This window comes from Pygoscelis adeliae, unplaced genomic scaffold, assembly GCF_000699105.1.
Source record: "Pygoscelis adeliae isolate BGI_AS28 unplaced genomic scaffold, ASM69910v1 Scaffold203, whole genome shotgun sequence".
NCBI lineage: Eukaryota > Metazoa > Chordata > Aves > Sphenisciformes > Spheniscidae > Pygoscelis > Pygoscelis adeliae.
Window position 1 is genome coordinate 150,880 of NW_008824407.1, and position 17,753 is coordinate 168,632.

The 17,753-nt window shown below is 48.9% G+C and overlaps 2 protein-coding genes across 2 annotated transcripts in view; one reads left to right on the top strand and one right to left on the bottom strand.

Annotated features, from left to right (window-relative positions):
- MAP3K3 (mitogen-activated protein kinase kinase kinase 3) overlaps positions 1 to 5,958 on the top strand; it is a 34,125-nt gene extending 28,167 nt beyond the window's left edge. The window contains exon 16 of the mRNA XM_009320431.1: positions 1,317 to 5,958. Coding sequence (XP_009318706.1) covers positions 1,317 to 1,545 — 229 coding nt within the window. The 3' untranslated portion in view covers positions 1,546 to 5,958. The remainder of the gene's footprint in view (positions 1 to 1,316) is intronic.
- A 6,328-nt stretch (positions 5,959 to 12,286) lies between these two features.
- LIMD2 (LIM domain containing 2) overlaps positions 12,287 to 17,753 on the bottom strand; it is a 12,822-nt gene continuing 7,355 nt past the window's right edge. The window contains exons 2-5 of the mRNA XM_009320432.1: positions 16,224 to 16,360; positions 13,496 to 13,540; positions 13,115 to 13,254; positions 12,287 to 12,577 (exon numbers count right to left, since the gene is read on the bottom strand). Coding sequence (XP_009318707.1) covers positions 12,418 to 12,577; positions 13,115 to 13,254; positions 13,496 to 13,540; positions 16,224 to 16,265 — 387 coding nt within the window. The 5' untranslated portion in view covers positions 16,266 to 16,360 and the 3' untranslated portion in view covers positions 12,287 to 12,417. The remainder of the gene's footprint in view (positions 12,578 to 13,114; positions 13,255 to 13,495; positions 13,541 to 16,223; positions 16,361 to 17,753) is intronic.

Sequence of the window (17,753 nt, forward strand, 5' to 3'; positions counted from 1 at the left end):
TGCTGTTTGCTGAATATCTTAAAGAAACCGGATCTGCTTAAACGGTATAAATCAGTCTAAACAATAATATATCCCTGCTTGCTCTTGAGCAAACCCCCAGCACTTCAGCACACATGGTTTGCATTTTCTGTACTCTCTTCTAGTAAGTCTTAAATGGCTGGAAACCAGTGTAAAATTTTCACGTTGGATTTTAAACCTTGTCAAGAAGTCATTTCTTGCATATTCACTGGATTTAATTCCTTTCCTTCCTTGTCTTGGCAATTGATGCAAGTCTGCCTCTGAAAATGTCTTGTCTTTGCTTTTCACTTTAAAAGAAGGTTTAGTTTAAAGGTAGAAGAGGCAGTTTTGCCTTTTGGCAAAATAGAACGATGTGATCAAAACACAGGACTGGATATTAGAAGTTCACTAACTGCTTTCGCTTAATCTGTGGCCTGGAGGAAGCAATTAATCCTTTTTGAATGAAAACCAATCACTGCGGTACTACAGAAACCCATCTTCCCTGTGAAAGTATTGGTGTCACGCTTGCTTCAGAAAGGTGGCTCAGCCATGTCCGTCCCCATAATCACGTTCTTGCCTTGAATTAGCCTGCGGAGCCCCATTAACTTTACTAGGAGTTTTGCCTTAATGTAATGATGCATCTGCCCTACCGGCGGTTTAACTTGCTGCCTTCTCAGTTTGGAGCTGTTAGACTTTAATTATTTTTTAACTGTCTGTGATGCTTGGTTTCTGGTGAAGTGGAGATATTAGGGGTTTTTTTCCCACGTGGGCATTCTGAGGCTGTGCACTGAAAAGGGATTTTGCTGAAATGGCTTTGTGGAGTCAACCAGCTCTGATTCACTGGACCTTGGTTAAAAAGTCTGTTTTCTACCTAGCAACTCAGCAAGTGCCTTTGAGATATAACAGTAGCAGCAGCACCCGAAATACCACTGAGGTCAAGCGGCGCCTTCAGGGACCTCTTGTGTGCACCTCTTGTCCCCTGTTGTTAATGCAAATGTTTACTGAGAGTAAGATTTGAGCAAAGGAGAGCTGGACAGGTGGCACTTCACAGTTCTTGGTGCAGTGAGAACCACAGTGGAAACCAGCCTCCCTGTCTCAGCACTTTACTGCTAGCCTGACCGTAGTAAAAGCAGCGACGTTGGCAGGTCTGGCTCAGAATCTGTGCACACATGGGGTTTGCTGAGCACAAGGCCATTTTATAGCTGTTTTCAGAGCAGAGCTGTACCTTGATGTTGGCTGCTTGGAAGTTCTCTCTGAACACTGTGCATTATTGTGTGAGTCAATTCTCACTTTTTTCTTTTTCCTGTCTGCTTTTCCAGGAGCCTCGGTTGTACTGTTGTGGAAATGCTGACAGAGAAACCACCCTGGGCAGAGTACGAAGCCATGGCAGCCATTTTCAAAATCGCCACCCAACCAACCAACCCCCAGCTCCCCTCTCACATATCAGAACATTGCCGGGACTTCCTAAAGCAGATCTTTGTGGAAGCCAGGCACAGACCCTCTGCTGAAGAGCTGCTCAGACATCAGTTTGCACAGCTCCAGTACTGAATTACCTCCCTTGCTAGCAGCTCCTGCTGGGCTTTCGGTGCCCCGTCTGGTCTAGTTGCAACTGCCCGTTGTGGTGCTGCATCTTCAAAATGCCAACTCGGCTGTCCTAGTCCTTTGGGGAAATTATGCCAAGGAACCTAGGGTCTGCTCTTGTGCCTGATACCTTTGTTTGCTGGACTAATGTTTATTCTACCGACAGCTGTCCAAACAGAGCTGCATTTTTGCCCTAGTTACCTTGATGTGAAATTGCAGCTGGCTGCATGTGTTCTGCAGGCCCAAGAATGGGAATATAAGTGTCTCACTGGTTGAACATAGAAGAAATCTGAACCAAAGTGGGAACTGGAAGAGCTACACTCTTCAGAACAGAAAGGTGCAACAGCCATCCAGACCAACTCTCTACGTGTGGGTCACTGTTTTCCAGACTGCTAGGGCTTTAGAGGCATCTACAGTACATGAATCCAGCAACAAGCCATGTGTCATTGAGCATGCGCTCGCTATATAATTATATATTTTTCTTCTTAAGTATTCAGCATCTGAAGGTGTTCAGAAAATATTGATTCAAAAGTATGTGAATAGTGTTATTTTATAATGAAACCATGGATTTTGGGGTGGGGGTGAGGAAGGTCTTTCTAGCTAAATGTCAGGATAATCAGAAAAGTTTCAGCAGAATGCAATCACTCCAGGGCCTAAGATAAGGGCTCTCCCACTGACATTAGAAAATCCAGAACTTGATTTCTAAGGCTTGATCTGTCCTAGCATTAAGACAGTGTCGGTTGGTTTGTGTCCTCATAGCCAACAAATCTGCACTCCTGCTTCATCTCCCTGAGACTGCTGGGTCTAAACAAAACCCTTCTGGAAGGGAGTTCTGCGGAACAGCTTTCTGTTGCACCTATCTTTTTGGCTGGTAACTTCTTACCATCGCCTTAAACCAAAGATAGTTCATCTGGTGCCCAGGAATTTACTTCAGGAAAAGTTTATGTGTTTCTTTGAGCACCTGGCCTAATGGAAAATGGAGTTTTTCACGGGGAGAATTTGCCAGACACTAGTTTTACTTGTGCACAGTAAATTAGAATCAAGCTCAGCCCTTCAGTGTGTGTGGTTTGTTTTACAGGTGTGCAAGTGTTCATTTAAGGTTTCCACAAAATATTAGGGTCCTAATTTAAATAAGCTTTTGTACGAGTTAAGTCAAACAGTGAACCAGAGAGAACATTTGTAATGCTAGCGTATTTCTGAAATTAACTGGAGATCCCCATACAGGTACCAGCAAAATGTATCCAAGTGATTTTTGCGTTTGAAAGGTACCGCATCTCTGAGAAGTGAGTTCCTCATGGCTTACTGGCCTCAAATACTGTATGTTGATTTGGGCACTAACAGTCCTTATTTCACTCATAAAAGGCCAGCAGTTTTTAAGTGCTGGGGATTCATGGAGTAATTATAAGTTATCTGTGTGAAATGAAACTAAGAAAAGCAAATGTATTATTAGCTAAAATATTGCTTTATAGAGCAACACTAAAGGTGTTCTGCTCTTGTATTAGAAACCATATTAAGGGTCCACATGCCTCCACTCTTCCCCCCCAAAGAAAACTTGAAAATTGCTTTCGTAATGCAGTAAAATTAATAGTTTTAAGTGAATGCTCATAGCAGGAAAAGGCAAGTTTTAATGAAACCAAGCTCCTTGAACACATGATAAATAATGTGTTTAATTCAAGAGGAAAAAAAGAACCCTAAAAAAACCCAAACAACCAAAAGCCCTGAAAGGGTTTAACAATCTGAAGTGTTTTTTCTGTGCCAAACTCGGAGCAATGTGTACTTGGTGAAAGCAAGCTAGTGTTGGTTTCGCTTTCAGGCTCTCCTGCACTACTATGAGGATGCACTGTTTAGGTGGCAGGCACTTAGGGGGATCTCTTTTATGAAAGCCCTTTCATTAAGTTCCATAATTTATTTAATTCTAGTGAGAGCACTTCTATTGATCTTTTCCAAACCTGGAACTTGACTCCAAATTGGCAAGACACGTGGCCTGACTTTTGGCCAGCACTTCACTGTCGCTTGCACCGAAGGGAAGTGAGGGCATGACACTACTACTCTGTTTTAGGGAGCGTTTTACACCACTTCGCTGTGGTGTAAATGGCTGCGTATGCTGCAGAGGAATGTGAAATCATTCCTGTAGTCTTGATGACAGAAGTAGGGTGGTCAGCACTCCTGTGGGGCCCAGTAGCACTCTTCAAGCCTTGCAACTAGCACCTAAATATACCAAAGATTGGAATCTTTTGTTCATCACACTTTACCCTGCAGACGTACAGCAGCAGTCGAGTGCGGTGATCCTGTCTGCACAGGTTTCTCTCTACCCTTGGCTTGTCCTCACCAGATTGAGACCACCTTCTGTCGTCTTTCCTTGCTATCCCACACATTGTGTTTTGGGAGAATAGGGCATGAGGAAATGGTGTAACTTTTAATGTTTCAAAGCAACTAAATCCTCAGGATCTGTTGTGGCTTTTACCTCATATGCGTCATGGAAGGCTGTTCCAGAGCAGAGCAAAGAGCATCATGGACTGATGGGCTCAGTCCTCTCCCCGCCAGAGCTTCTGGTCCTTCCCACCACCTATGCTGAAATGTGCCTACTCTGTGTATACACTTGTATTCCAGTCTGTATTAATGACAGTAAATAGCAATTGTACAGTGACAGAGAACATGGGGTGCCAGCTTGGACTTCTTGTATTCCAGTACCTGACCCAATGCCACCCGTTCGGCACAGGAACAAGCCAAAGCATTACTTGTATGTTTGGAGATGCACTTTTATGAATGTAGTTTATATCGCTCTTTTTTAGCTCTTTTTACATCATGTAAACGGTGATGCCTCATACTTTTTTTTTTATTTATATCGTAAAAGATCATATTTGGTGATTTTTATATATATCGACTCGACTGTTACGGGGTAGGGGGGAGGATGGGAAATAAATTTGACGCCTTTATGAATTTAAAAAGGAAAAAAAGCAGCTGGTTTTGCAGAGAATTTGCTGATGGTTTATAACGAGTAGAGCCAAGCCAAAATGCATTCTTTGTTTCCTCACAGCCCTCTTGATTATGGAAAAGGAAGATCTGGATTCCTAAGTCCACTGCTACAGTGAATAAGCTTGGGACTGACACTTATACTACAGTCTCTTAGCACGGCCCTGGCAGCAAAAACGTCTTAAGTGGACATAAATGTAATTATGCCTCTAAATTGAATTACATTTGGCCTCTTTATCCTGGCAGAATTGGAAAAAAATGGGAATAAACTCATTTAGGGGAGAGTGGAGGAGGAGTGCCAGGCTAACAATAAGCTATTGTGTCCATTCCAAATGTCACTTTGTGTTTTCTGCTGTTCCTTCCAGGGAAGGATATATAGTGAATATTGAGTATTGGGATCCTCGATGGAAGGTGCTGCAGAAATGGAGAATATTCTGTTTGGAGAAAAATATCTTACAGGAGTCTCATTATCCTGAAACAGTTGAAACTGAGCAGGAAAACGGCTGAGATTCCCATCAGAGAGAAACTGGGGGGAATGGGGATTTGGCTGTCCCTGAGCTTGTTAGGAAACAAACCGTTGGCATTTTGGTCTTGGTGTGACGATTCTGTGCATTCCAGGTTATTTGCTTTGTTCTCCAGTAAATCTGATCTTTGCCTATTCTAGTGGCAGTAGGTTGCAGCAATTTGGATTTTTTTTTTTTTTTCATATTTTTGGAGTAGTATTCCAAAGGACTTTTGAACATGCTCCAAACAGTTCCCTTTGCCATTAATTACCAAAACAAATTGACCGAGAGGGAAATTGGTACCTGCTCAGGTGACACGTTATTTCCAAGTGCCCAGAGAGCCAGGATAACTTGTGAAACCTCAGTAAATATATATCCCTGCTGTACACGCTTTCTCTGGTGGGCAAAGGCCAGATACTTAGAGCTGTACAGGGGGGCTGAATGAGATCCTAGTGATTGGTGCTTAGGTTAATAGCTGCTGGATGGAAAGGTTTTATATATTTGAATATGTACAGTCCTGTGGCTGTCACCTCGGTACCTGCCCTTGGAGCTGGGAGCATTCAGTCTCTTCTAACTTTCAGAAAAAAATAGGCGTCCTCTGTGGTTTAATGGCATTTGGGCTTCAGGTCTTTAAACCCCAGCCTTGGTGAGGAGCAGATCTCACTGAGCAGCTCTGAATTTCCCAGTTAGAAAAGGTAGATGTGCCTAGGGTGCAGTTCAGAAATGAAGAAAAGGACTTTATTGTCTGTCAATACCTGTCTGACATAAACTGAGCAGAGCAGGGAGAAATTGCTTTAACCTGGATTGTGCAGAAGACCTTGAACCAGTAGTCTATATATACCGACCGGGGGCTTGCAGTGCAAAGCCAGGCCAATGTATCGTTTTATTTACAATAAAATTATCATTTATATGAAAGCCTTTTTGGTGGTTGTTTGCAGTGCAGTGTCTCTTACTTCCTGTGTAAATGGTGCCTCAAGATAAGTGAATAAGACAATTAACTAGTTTTCCTTCGAACCAAGGACCTTAACTGAAGGAGGAAATTTTTCCTTTCAGGAATTTATTCTTGGGGCCAGATGGAGCAGTGTCCTATTTGTGAAGCGTTGCTTCTTGGATCAGGTAAGCCTGTGTCCTCCACAAGCCTGCCTCTGAGGAAGGTGACATTCATCCAATCTCACTCTTCAAAGAGAGAGGTAGAATGACTCCGTCCCTTTTGTTAGTGTGTAAAAAAAAAAAATAAAAAATAATAAAAAAAAAATAGCAACATCTTCATTTCACCTTGCAGGGAGAGTAGCTGGGCTGGTTTATTGGCTCTTCATGTGGAGATCCTACTGATGGAGAGCCGGAGCTGAGGTTTGCATTTGGATTTTGCTGTGGTGGTGAGTTCTTTACTCCAGGTCTTGGTTTTGATTCATCAGTGCTTAACAGGGTAGATTGTCATCAGGTGGGGAGAGGGCAGTTCTCAAGACCAGGAGGAGATGGTTGGTATGATAACGTCTGAGTCCCTGCTCTGCTTTGCTTCAGCTGGGAACTCTCTGGGGAATACCCCAGAGTAGCTTGCTAAGTGGGGAAGTCCAGCTCTAGCTTGTGAAGCTCAGGCTGCTTGAAAATGTATTTATTCTAAATACCTGGAAACAGCCAAAAGTTCCGGAATTGTTTCTCCTTTGAATGTGTTGTCTAGTCATTTTAGATAGCAAAAATTTGGAGAAGTAAGGACCCGGGACTTCAGACAAATGGGAGATATCATGAGCTCCCTTCCAGAAATGAAGCCTCCCAGCAGAAGTGGATAGCCTTGCATTGAGCGTACTGGGGATTTGGGACAGGATAAGCTTCGCTGTCCCGGAGCAGGGCAAGAGAATGGGTAACCGCATTTCCAAATATTTTCAGGCTTTATTTTTTTTCCAGCATACTATCTTAGGAAAGGACAGAAATAGTGCTCCTATAAAATTCATCTACAATACTTGCTGAAATGTTCATTTTTTCCTTGTACTGTTCTATTTATGCAGCTCCTAGTCTTCGGTGTCACAGTCACTTAAGCAGTGGTTTGAATGCCACCATGGTCCCTTGAGATGCTGGCCTCCCTGGGCCCTAACCACAACCTTCCCTTTAATCGCCTTTTCCCAGGCCATGGTATAGCTAGTTGCTATGTCAATTAAATACTGAAATATTTGTTAGTGTAAAATACGAACAAATAAGAATAAATGGGTTAACAAGCTGATGCAATAGAAACCCCTGCACATGAAACAAGTACATGCGTGGCGCTTGTGTGCTGTTCCAGAACAGATGAGAACCAGACAAGTGAAGTTGTCCCAGAACAAAAATGTCTTGTGGAACCAGAAATAACCACCTCCCGCTGCTTCCTGACGCCCTCCTCGTGTGTGTTAGAACCTGAAAATCCTGCCTTTGCTGAAGGGGGAACTTAGAAACTCTCAGTTACCTTTACTTAAGGAGCTTTCCCAAAGCCGATGCCTTCATTCTCCTTTCCACTCGCTATGTTCAGTGGTAACATTTGCTTTATGAACATGAGATTCACATCTTAGGTTTGTATGATGGCATGTTTTCTCCTGGACTCCCCTCCCACTCACCCCTCTCAAAAGTAAGTAGCTCTATAGTAATTCTGGTTTCCATAAATACGGAGTGTGTGGTCCTGACTTGAATCTTCACCATGCCAGTTTGTAGGTGGCGGTTGAGCAGGGGCTGGGAGAGGGAAATGTCTGGAGCCTTGGGTTGAAGGTGGAAATGATCAGCTATGAAATACTGACCAACGCACAGAAGAAATGCGGCTAAAAACCTCTACTACCTTTTTTATTTCTGGTAATTTGTGTTATGTGCATAGTGTGGCCCAGGGGAAGGTGACTTAAGGTATGTTTCCTCTTTAAATCCAGTTCTGAAGCAAATATAATTTAAAATCTCTGAAGAGGTTGGTTATACTACACTACTGTGGCTCTTTCTACTAGGGTAGTGAAGTCTAAACTAGGAACAATGTCTTCTGGATTTAATATTGCGAGGGTGTGGGTGTATTGCATTATATCCAGGAAATGCTGGCACGGTTAGCTGTCATGTCACTTGTTCTTCTGGTGTTGATCTCTGCCTAGTGCTCTGTGTCTTGTTCAAAACTGGACATCTGGATGGTATGGATATATATGGATTCTTACTGATTTTTTCCCAAAACAGTTTTTATTACGTGAATCTGTTGGCTTGAAATTTTAGGGTCTGTAAAATGTCCTTTCTTGAGCTAAAAGGCAGGTTGGTAACGGAGGCCTCGTGCTCGCGTGGAAATGCAAAAGAAAGTTGTGGTATGTGTAATACCAATAAAGGTTATCTGTTGCTCGTCAGTTGTATTGTTTCTTTGGTGGCAAGACCAGATCTGTGCTTTGGAGGAGAGGAAGCGCAGGTGGCGGTGTGCCATTTTCTGTGCTTCAGAATAAGGGCCAGTTTAAGTGTTGCAGCAGTCATCGAACACCCTGGAACAGCCCTTGCGCTGGTGTTAAAGTAGCTGTTGTTGAGCTCTCACTGCGTTGCCTTGGAGCCCAAGAGAGCTGTAGCACGCTCTGCTTTGGCTGCAACTTTTGCTGCTTCTCTGGCTCCTCTCTGCTGGAGCAGCAGAAAGAAGCCCCAACAGGGACCAGGTCATTGAAAGGAACTCTAAGTAGCTCATCTCAGCACAACTGGGCGCAAGCTCTCTGCAGCATCCTTCAGTAGGCTGCAGGCAGTATATATCTCCCTAGCTCTTGCTTCGCTTGCCAAACGCTGCAGGCTTCTTTCTGAGCCCAGCTGTCCGGACAGCTTCTGTCTCCATATCGCTCTGAACCATCTTTGTCCCAGGCTGGCGTGGGGTGCCGCTGTGCGGTGCCGCTGTGCAGTGCTGCTCAGCCTCACCAGGGGGAGCGCAGAATGCTCCCCCCCCCACCACTCAAAGTTGATGGCTGGCTGCTGGCCACTCAGAAATTTCAAATAAAAAGCTGTAATAATGATGGGCAGCTATATATGCTGAGAACCTGTGGTCCTCCTTCTCTTCATGAGTATTTACACTGTTAAATCTTACCCCAGCTGTGGGGTCTGAACATCCTGAATCCCGGTAACTCCACACGTACAGACTGCCAGTTTAGACTGCCGGTCAAGGGAGGCTGCTGGCAGCTGGAAAGAGAAAACATGGCCCTTGTGCTTAAAGATGGAGATTTGAAGCGAGGGTGTTGCAGTAAGAAGTCACAGTGTCTGCTCAGAAACAGGATTGTTGCCCAAAAGGTGGGCTAAGGGTGCGGGTGATTCAGAAAGGAGGTTTCCAGTCCCAGTGTGGAGTGAGACTAGCTCTCATCATAAAATCAGCTGGATTTTAACTAAACATTAGGGACAAAGAGACAATGTTTTGGGCATTTTTTTTTTCCATCTGTTTGACAGAAACCTCACAGTCAGAGACATTTTAAGCTGGGGTTTCTGTAGTGCTGCTTCCTCCGGTACGCCCTGGGAAAGCGTGCGCCGTCCTTTGTGCAGTGCACCACCTTTGAAATGTAGCAGGCAGATAAGCTAAGCTCAAAGCGTTTAACGCATCTTCCCACGTGTGTTACCACTAGGGTTTCCCTGCGTGCAGAGCCTGGCATGTTAATCGGGGAAGCAGGAGTTCGCTGTTCGCCGCTTTGTGTGCAGCAGCCATTCTGTGCAACGTAGCTGCATCGAAAGCCTCTCTCCCCCGTGTGAATCTGATGCTCATCAGATTCGCTTCCCTCCCCTGAACTGTGGTGCCTGGGTCAGGCTGCTGCAGCCTCTTTCAGTAATGTATAGCCTGGTCGTTGGTTCCTGCTCTCAAAATCAGAAAAAGGGACTGTGCAGAAAACGATGGTATAGCAGGCTGGAGATCTCACACCTCTTGTGCTTGCACATGCTCTCTCCATTTCTGCTACGTCAACGAGAGTTTTCTGTGCCCGTATGAGAAGGGGGTGGGTAGAAAATGGTGAGTGCTACTGTCTTTAAATGAAATCCCAAATTTCAATTTTTGGGAGGAAAGGAGAGAAATGGAACATCATTGTTCTTCTCGCTTAATGTTCTCTTTTTAACTGAAAGCCCAACATTTAAAAGCTGTTTTTTTTTCTCCCTCCCCTATGCCAAAATCATCTGGTATAGTTAAAAATGCTTTGTATCTGAGCTGCCCTGCTGTGCAGAGAAGAGCAGCAGCCTGCTGAGGTGAGGGAATGGGGAAGTGAGGCCAGCAAGAAACAGGAAGCGAAACCGAGGAGTCTGCTTTCATTTTCTAAGCCAACCTTAGGAAGGAAGGGGCCACAACGCGAACAGCATCACAAGACCCTCGCCGCAGAGCAGCAACCGCTTGGTTTCTGTTTTGTGACAATGAACGCTGCAGGGCTGCTCAGGAAGCGGCTTTTGTTGTGGTGTAAATCTGCTGCCGGCACGTTGGTGTGAGGAGGAGTTGGCAGCACCTGCGTGACGGGGACAGTTAAAGCACTTGGTGAGGCTGAAACTCACTTGGAGCCTTGCCAGGGTCTCTGTTTGTATGCAGTCCCTGCTGTGCTGGCAGTGTAAATCCCCAGGCGGTCCCCACCCCGAAGAGCTGACAGACCTGCCCTTTAAAAAGCCCTTAAGGAAAAAGGAGAAATAACTTGTCCAACATCAGGCTCCTGGGGTCATCCAGCACGTATCTTCCCCGAGATCAGGTGTGACTGCAGCCAGCTTTGCCAGCAGAGAGCTGCGGAGATGCTGCCCGGCTGTTGGTGCACACCCAGAGCCCCAGCAGGACTTGTACTGAGGGAGGAGTACCACAGTGACCTGGGTGAAAAACCACATCTCTGTACAAACTATTCCGTTCCTCCTGGGACTCCTATGGACCACCCATACCCATCTTTTTCCCCTCTTCAATCCTTAGCTCCTGTTCTCATGGCTGTGTCTGGGTTCTCGCAGCGGTGTTCGGTGGCAGACAGGACGTGCGTGCTCAGCGGGAGCTGATGTTATCAGCCAGTGATGGAATAGGGGCTCTTGCTGTTGATCTCAAAGGCTGTTGCTGGTAGTTTCTGTGCTGTGCGGGCTCTGAAAAGCCTAACTCCCGTAGCATTCGAAAGACGTGAGGTTCCTGAATGCTTACTCTTTCAAGCCAGTCTTACAAATCATGTGTGGAGGAAGGAGGTAAATAATAATTAAAACCAGACTCACCTGCTTTCCCTGGTTTCACTGCATTAGGCTCTCCAGCCTGGCAGGTCGTGGTGGGCTCATTAATTTGTATGGACTATGCTATCCAAACATCACAGCTCAGCAGATGGGGTTGATCCAAACCAGAGCTTGTATTGCACCAGTCAGCCCAGCCCTGATGCCCGTCCTGCCCATTGCGCCGGCTGCAGAGTGAATTGAGCCAGCATCTGCTTGCGGAGGCAGGGCAATGTTTATTGATACAGAGGGGGAAGCCAGTAAGCCACAAAATGTATGCAAGGCAAAGGGGCGGATCTGATTCACAGGATGGTGAATTCCCTTTGAGGGTGGTCTGGGCTCCATGTGGAAGGTGGCACGCGGTTACAGCTGGGGTGTGTAGCTCACAGGGCAGTAATGCTGGCGTGCAACTTGAAATCCTGGGTTCGATCCCCCAAGGACCAGTCTGCCTTAGTCATAACGTTACAGACACATATCCAGGAATACTTTCTTGATCCTGCATGGGCAGAGGCTCTTTCCACAGTAACTGGGCAGTAAGAGGCAGACCTGACTGCTGCTCCCACCTCCCCGGGCCCCTGGGAACACAGGACAAGACAGGGAAGGCTCGGAAACCTTGTATTACAAAAATAAAAGAGCGCATGGCGCAGTGTCACGCGTGAAGCTGCCGTGCCAGGCTCCAGCGCAGAACGTACCAATCAAAGGCAAATATAAAAAAGACAGACACTGTTAAACAGTCACAGGGCAACATCCTTAAGGCTGAACAATCCCAGCTGAACTGAGCTGATGTAAACCAAGGACCCTCCTTATTCGGAGCCCCAGCAAGGCAGGATTGGTGTGGCAGGAGCTGGGAGCTCTGCTGTGACTTATAGGCTGGGTAAAGCCCCCAGATCATCTCCTTTTCCACAGTGACAGGCCTGAAATGTATGAACAGGACTAGGGTTCCCCTGGGGGCAAGTGCTTCTGGTCTGATTTCATCAGGAAGAGGGGCCTGCAGAGAGAGTTTCAGGTCTGGGGGCTCTACCCCGGTCACCTCTGCCCTGTCCTTATGGCCTGTAGGACCCCTTTAAACATCCTCCAAAGAGGGCTGGGCTGCCTCCCTTCCCTTACCGCCCACAGGCTCTCGGGTCCCCTTTGCTTTACATCAGCTCAGTTAGCCCCCGGCTCAGCACTGCTCCGTGCCGTCTCTGCTGGGCTCCAGGGAAGGGTGGGCTAGCCCCGCTCACGCCGACTTGGTCCCGCTCTCCACTTCCTTGTGCACCCACAGCTCCTTGTGCTGCTTGCGCCCGAAGCCCTCGTCATAGTTGCCTTTACTCTTGAAGAGCTGCTGGAAGTGGGGCTTGCAGTAGAATTCCCCGTGGAGCGCCGCATAGCTGCCGAGGCTGGGGAAGGAGGGCAGGGTTAGCTGGGCACCCGGACTCAGCTGCAGGCTGGCGGGGAGCGTGTGAGGCTTGGGAGCACCAGGACAGGGGAGGAAGGAGGAGGCAACATGCAGGAGGGGACCCTTAGAAAGGGCCAACTGCTCCCTCCAGCCAGCTCAGGATGTTAGGGGCTGCTGTGAGCAGCGTTAAAGATCTGTAAAGAGGGGGGTCCGGCAGCGCAGCTCAGCCTTGGCTCTGTGTCATCTAGGAGGAAGCTCTGGCTCAGCTCCATGTTACCTTGGGGCTGCTCTCGAGGGCTAAAAACTCTTCTTCCATACCAGGTGGGATTTAGCTGAGACTTGGGACCGGGTGGGCAGATAAGCCCTTTTTTTGCTGTGATGAGTGGGCTGTGGGTCTTTACCTGACAAAGAGGAGGGGCTGTGATGGGTGGGTGCGCTATTTGGAAGGGCCTCCCTGGCCCAGGCTAGGCAGAGCTGCGGTAACACCCGTCCACCTCGCCATCAGCAAGCACCGCGGCAGCCTCCCGGCCCGGCTCACCTGAGCTTGGTGTGGCAGTGCTTGCAGCAGAAGCAGGCGTTGTGGAAGACAAATTTATCCGCCACCAGCCGCTCCATGGGATAGACGGTTTTCTGGCAGGCAGTGCACATCTCCTTCACTTGCGCCTTCAGGCTGAAGGACTGGGCAAGGGGAGACCAAAGGGAGAGAGGATGAGGAAGGGGTTTGAGATATCCTGTGGCTCCCACCACAGCCCTCTTCCCTACCATCCATGCTGCCATTTGCTGGAGCATTGGTTAATGTGAAGCAGCCCCATCTCCCCTCGCCCTCCCTGTACCACTCCACTGATGCTGGGCTGGATTGGTGCTTTCGGTCCTTCCCCCCTCACCGTGAATCAGTAGGATGTGGTAAAATTGCAGGTACCTTGGAGCGCTGCACTGTGCTGCCTCCTGAGTTGTTCTTTGCCTCCTAAGAAGGGAAGAAGAAGAGAAATCAAAATGAGAGCCTGGACTGGCAAGCCTGGCGCTGAATCGTGCTTTAAGGAGGAGCAGCAGAGGATCGGTGCAGGCAGCTGAGCTGCGGAACCTCGGGGTATGCCAGCAGCCTCCGCCTGGCTGTCACGGGCACACAGTGACCATCTCTGAACTCACTTGCCCAGAGGCCACGACCTCCGTCAGGTCCTCGTGTGCAAGTTACTTCCTGCGCTGTGGTGCTTTTCCCAAAGAGAGGAGAAGGAAGAGAGGAAAATAGAAAAAAAGGAAAAAACGTGTACGTATTGCAGAGAAGGAACTGGGCACCAGGAGGCTGTGATACTTGCCCGGGGCTGTGGGGCCAGAGCAGCCAGCTCTCATTTGGCACTGCTCACTGAGGCCTCTGTCTCAGACACAGGAGCGCGGCATGGCTTTGTTTCTTCCACGGCCGAGGTATAGCGGACCTCTTTTGTGTTGGTAGCACCCAAGCACAGATTCAGGAGATGTCACAGCATAGGCATTGCAGAGCACACCCCCAGGGTAACACAACTCTCCCTCTGATGAGCAGCTCTCACTATCTGCAGGCATCGATTACTGTCCTTGGCTACCCAGCGCAACCGCCATGCATGTCTCGGGACCCACAGCACCGGCATTACTCCTCGGGAATAACAACAGCGTGGCGGAGGAGCCCTGCTTCCGCATCCCTGGGCGACAGTTTGGGCCTGTGGCAGGCAGGGAGGGGGAAAGGGCTTGCTGAGATGCTGCAGCACAAGCCCCTGGCAAAACCCCCTCTGTGACCTGCACCGGCAAATCGTCACCTGCTGGCTTATGCATCTACTAACAGCAGCTCTGCTTTGATGCGAAATGCTGCTCATGCTCCTTCTGGCCAGCAACCCCACAGGGCTCGAGAGTGATAATTAACCCTTCTCTTGCTGGAGGTGCACAGGGCTCTAGCAATGCTGCCAGCGTGGGTCTTTGCCTGCAGTCAGAGGGTGGTAGGCTGCCAGTTCCTCCAGGGCATAACTGGGGTGCCCCTTGCTCTCGCAGAGCACGCTGTGCCGGTTCCCCCTCAGCGGATGTTTTGTTTCTGAGTTCCTCTGCTAGCCCCGTTATCCGCCCGTCACGCTGCTGTGCTGCACAGGAAACGCCTGCGCCGTAAGCGAGATCGAAGAGCCTTCTCGGGTCCCTGCAGGCCCTGTGTGTGTGGAGGGCAGGAGGGGCAGCAGGGCACGGTCAGAGTTGAAGACGTGCTCCGTGGCGTTCTGCAGCTTGGTGGGGGCAGATGTTACTCGAACCCTGCAGCTGCGGGAGGAGCAACAGGGCAGAGAGATCCAAACACTGAGGTGCCTGTACCTCTGCCCCCGGGATTTCAGAGCAGGGTCTCAGTGCACGCTCTCCCATCTGCAGCTGCGACAACTCATCTCCTCCCAAATCACCTCCCGCTCCTCTCCCTCGCTTGCCCCACTGTGCAGCCCCACAGTCCTGCACCCTCCCCAAGCTGACTGCGCAGGCACCCACTGGCTCCCAGTCAGCCACCTGCAAGTATTTTTAGCCTGCTTTGGACTGATGAAAATGCTCCCTTCTTCTTTCAAACAGTCGGGATCAAAGGGGTAAATGCACTTTTAGCAAGGTGGACCAGCCAGGACCGCTTTACAACAGACTGGCTCACCCTCTGCACTGTTTGTTCCCAAGGTTGGGGCAGTGTAACCCCGGAACATCACCCTGCTGCCTCCTTGTCCTTCCTTGTGCTGCTGGTTTGGCTCTGCTTGGCCAGCACTACCTCTTTTCTTTGACCCCAGGCTGGTCTTTCATCCCCGTTCCTCCTGCTTTGTCCTTCCCCATCGTTTCTCCTTCGTATTTTTGGAAACAGTTTGTCTAAGAGACGCACAGGAAACTCTCACTTCACTGAGCTGCCTCTTCAGACGTTTCCCAGCTGCTCTCATTGACTGAGGTCAGCGACGTGATTTTCCTCTCACTCCCACAAGGCTGGAAGGGTAAGCCAAAGTCAACAGAGGGACATGGGCAGCGAGGAGACTCAGGCCATGTAAAACCAGTTGCATCCCTCAGCACTGGTAAAAAAAACGCAGGTGCTCTCCTGGGGTTAGGATTTAATATACTGTTTCCAGGCTCAGCTGACCAGAGCTAAGGAAAACGCTGCCTCTTTGGAGCTGGAATACATCCATTCCCAAGGCTACAGGCAATCCACCGTTGCTCGTCACTTCTCGGCAGCCTTCTGGCTCCGATCAGGCACGCTATCTATTTCATATCTGATATATTCTCCCTCGGGGAAGGGCCATATCCTGTCCCAGCAGGAGATGTTCTTGAGCCTTTATGTTTTTCCATCTCCAATCACTCCAGTCCTAAGCAGCTCGCATGCTCTCAATTGTGATCACAGAAAGCCATGGAAACACAAACAAACAGTCGGCAACTCGAGACGGGAGCAGGGTGAGCAGCTCTGTACGGACCAAAGCCTGGACGCTGGCGTTGCAATGTGCTCAGCAAACAGCACCTTCTGCTGGAACATTCCTGTCCCCAGTTTTGTTGTTTGAGTAGCAGTGACTGTGCCTTTGATCACCCTAAAATGTCAAGTCCAAAATACAGCTTCTGTACACGACCCTCCATCCCTGAGAACCAAAACCCGGTTTGAAATTCTCATACAAACCGCAGGGGATGCTACGTACGTGAGTTGGGGGTGGGCTGGCGGGTCCCGTGGCCTGGAACATGGTTCCTTCCCCTCCTCCGTCTATTTAATCCTGAGCTTGAAGTCTGTGGGCCGATGTTCCCCGGGGAGGTGTCTAAGACAGACCTCTTGCAACACCTGGAAAGGAAATGTCAACAGGAGCGTGGCTGGTTTCATCACCCCAAACCCGGCAGCTGCACAGCTCTGCAGGAGCTGGTGCATGACAGCGGCAAGCTCGAAGCTTCCTCCGTGGGGTCCATGTAGCCTCTTTGGTCTAGGGATTTATTGAGGGATCCAAGAGATTTAGGCACACCGGACTGGACTGGCAGACAGGAGATGCAGGTCTGGAATACTGCTTGGTTTTAGGAAGCTGGCAGGTAATCAGGGGCACTGCGGTGAGGCTAGCGTACGCTTTGATAGCTCTAGTCCTCTTTCTCATACAAAGATATTGGGGTAGGATGGGAGAGGGCTGCTGGAAACATGAGCAGAAGGTGATGTGATGGCTTCTGCTCCAAACCCACCCGTGGAAGGCAATTGCCAGGCAATGGCTGAGCTGTTAGCAGCAAGGCTACGACTCCCAGCCAGAGCTGCTGTCCTGCCGAGGCAGCAAAACCAGTGCCCAGTGTTTCACTAACGTAGCCACTAAAGGACTGGTGTTGCTGGAGCGAGGACTGTGATTTTAGTCTAATTTTAGCCTAGAAAAGCCTTGCTGAACAGAGTGGATCACAGCTCAGCAGAGCAAGTGATAGGCATTTTGTCTTCTCTGGGGAGCCCACGTTGCCTTTAGGCTGAGACCCGTGAGCTGTGGCCTCTGTGTGATGTGCTGAGTTCCCAGGAGGATGAGTTTGACAGGTCTCGGACCAATTTTAATGCAGCACAGAAAAAAAAAAAAAACACACCAGCATTGCAAATCACCCCTTTTGGTAAAAATTAGCTGAAAAGGCACTGACAGATCCTCAGGGGTTTTTCCCCATTGCACCTTGCCTTCAAAACACCCATAAAAGGTCAGGCTTGATGAGCCCTGTTTTGCATATGCAAGACAGAGGTGCAGGGTCAGAGCAAATGACGCAGAGGGAGGAGCAGAGCAGGGAATACGAGGGTGAAGGGGTGGCTGTGCAGCTCTGCCATGATGGGGGATGTGCTGGGGGCTGGCAAACCAGCACACCCCCCTCCTGTCTGGAGCTGCTTTCCTCTCTTCCTGAAACCTCTCGTTCTTATATTGTCACCCCAAAAACTTTCCTGCTGCCCAAGGGCTAGGGTAGACCCCGAGAAAGCCCCACGGCAGGAGACGTGCTGGGATGGAGGGCTTGGGGCAGGGGATGTCTCCACAATGCCAATCTCACGGTGACATTTGCAAACCCGCCCTGAGTTTTGGGGGCTCTTTGGCTGCCTAAAAAGTCCCAACACCCAACAGCTGACACCAGGCTTGCGTTGTGCCCAGCCGAGCACCCAAAATTAGTGACTGCTTTCAGAATTGAGAGGTCTTTGCTCAGGTCCTGAGCGGCGGCGGGTGAGCTGGGCTCCCCTCTCA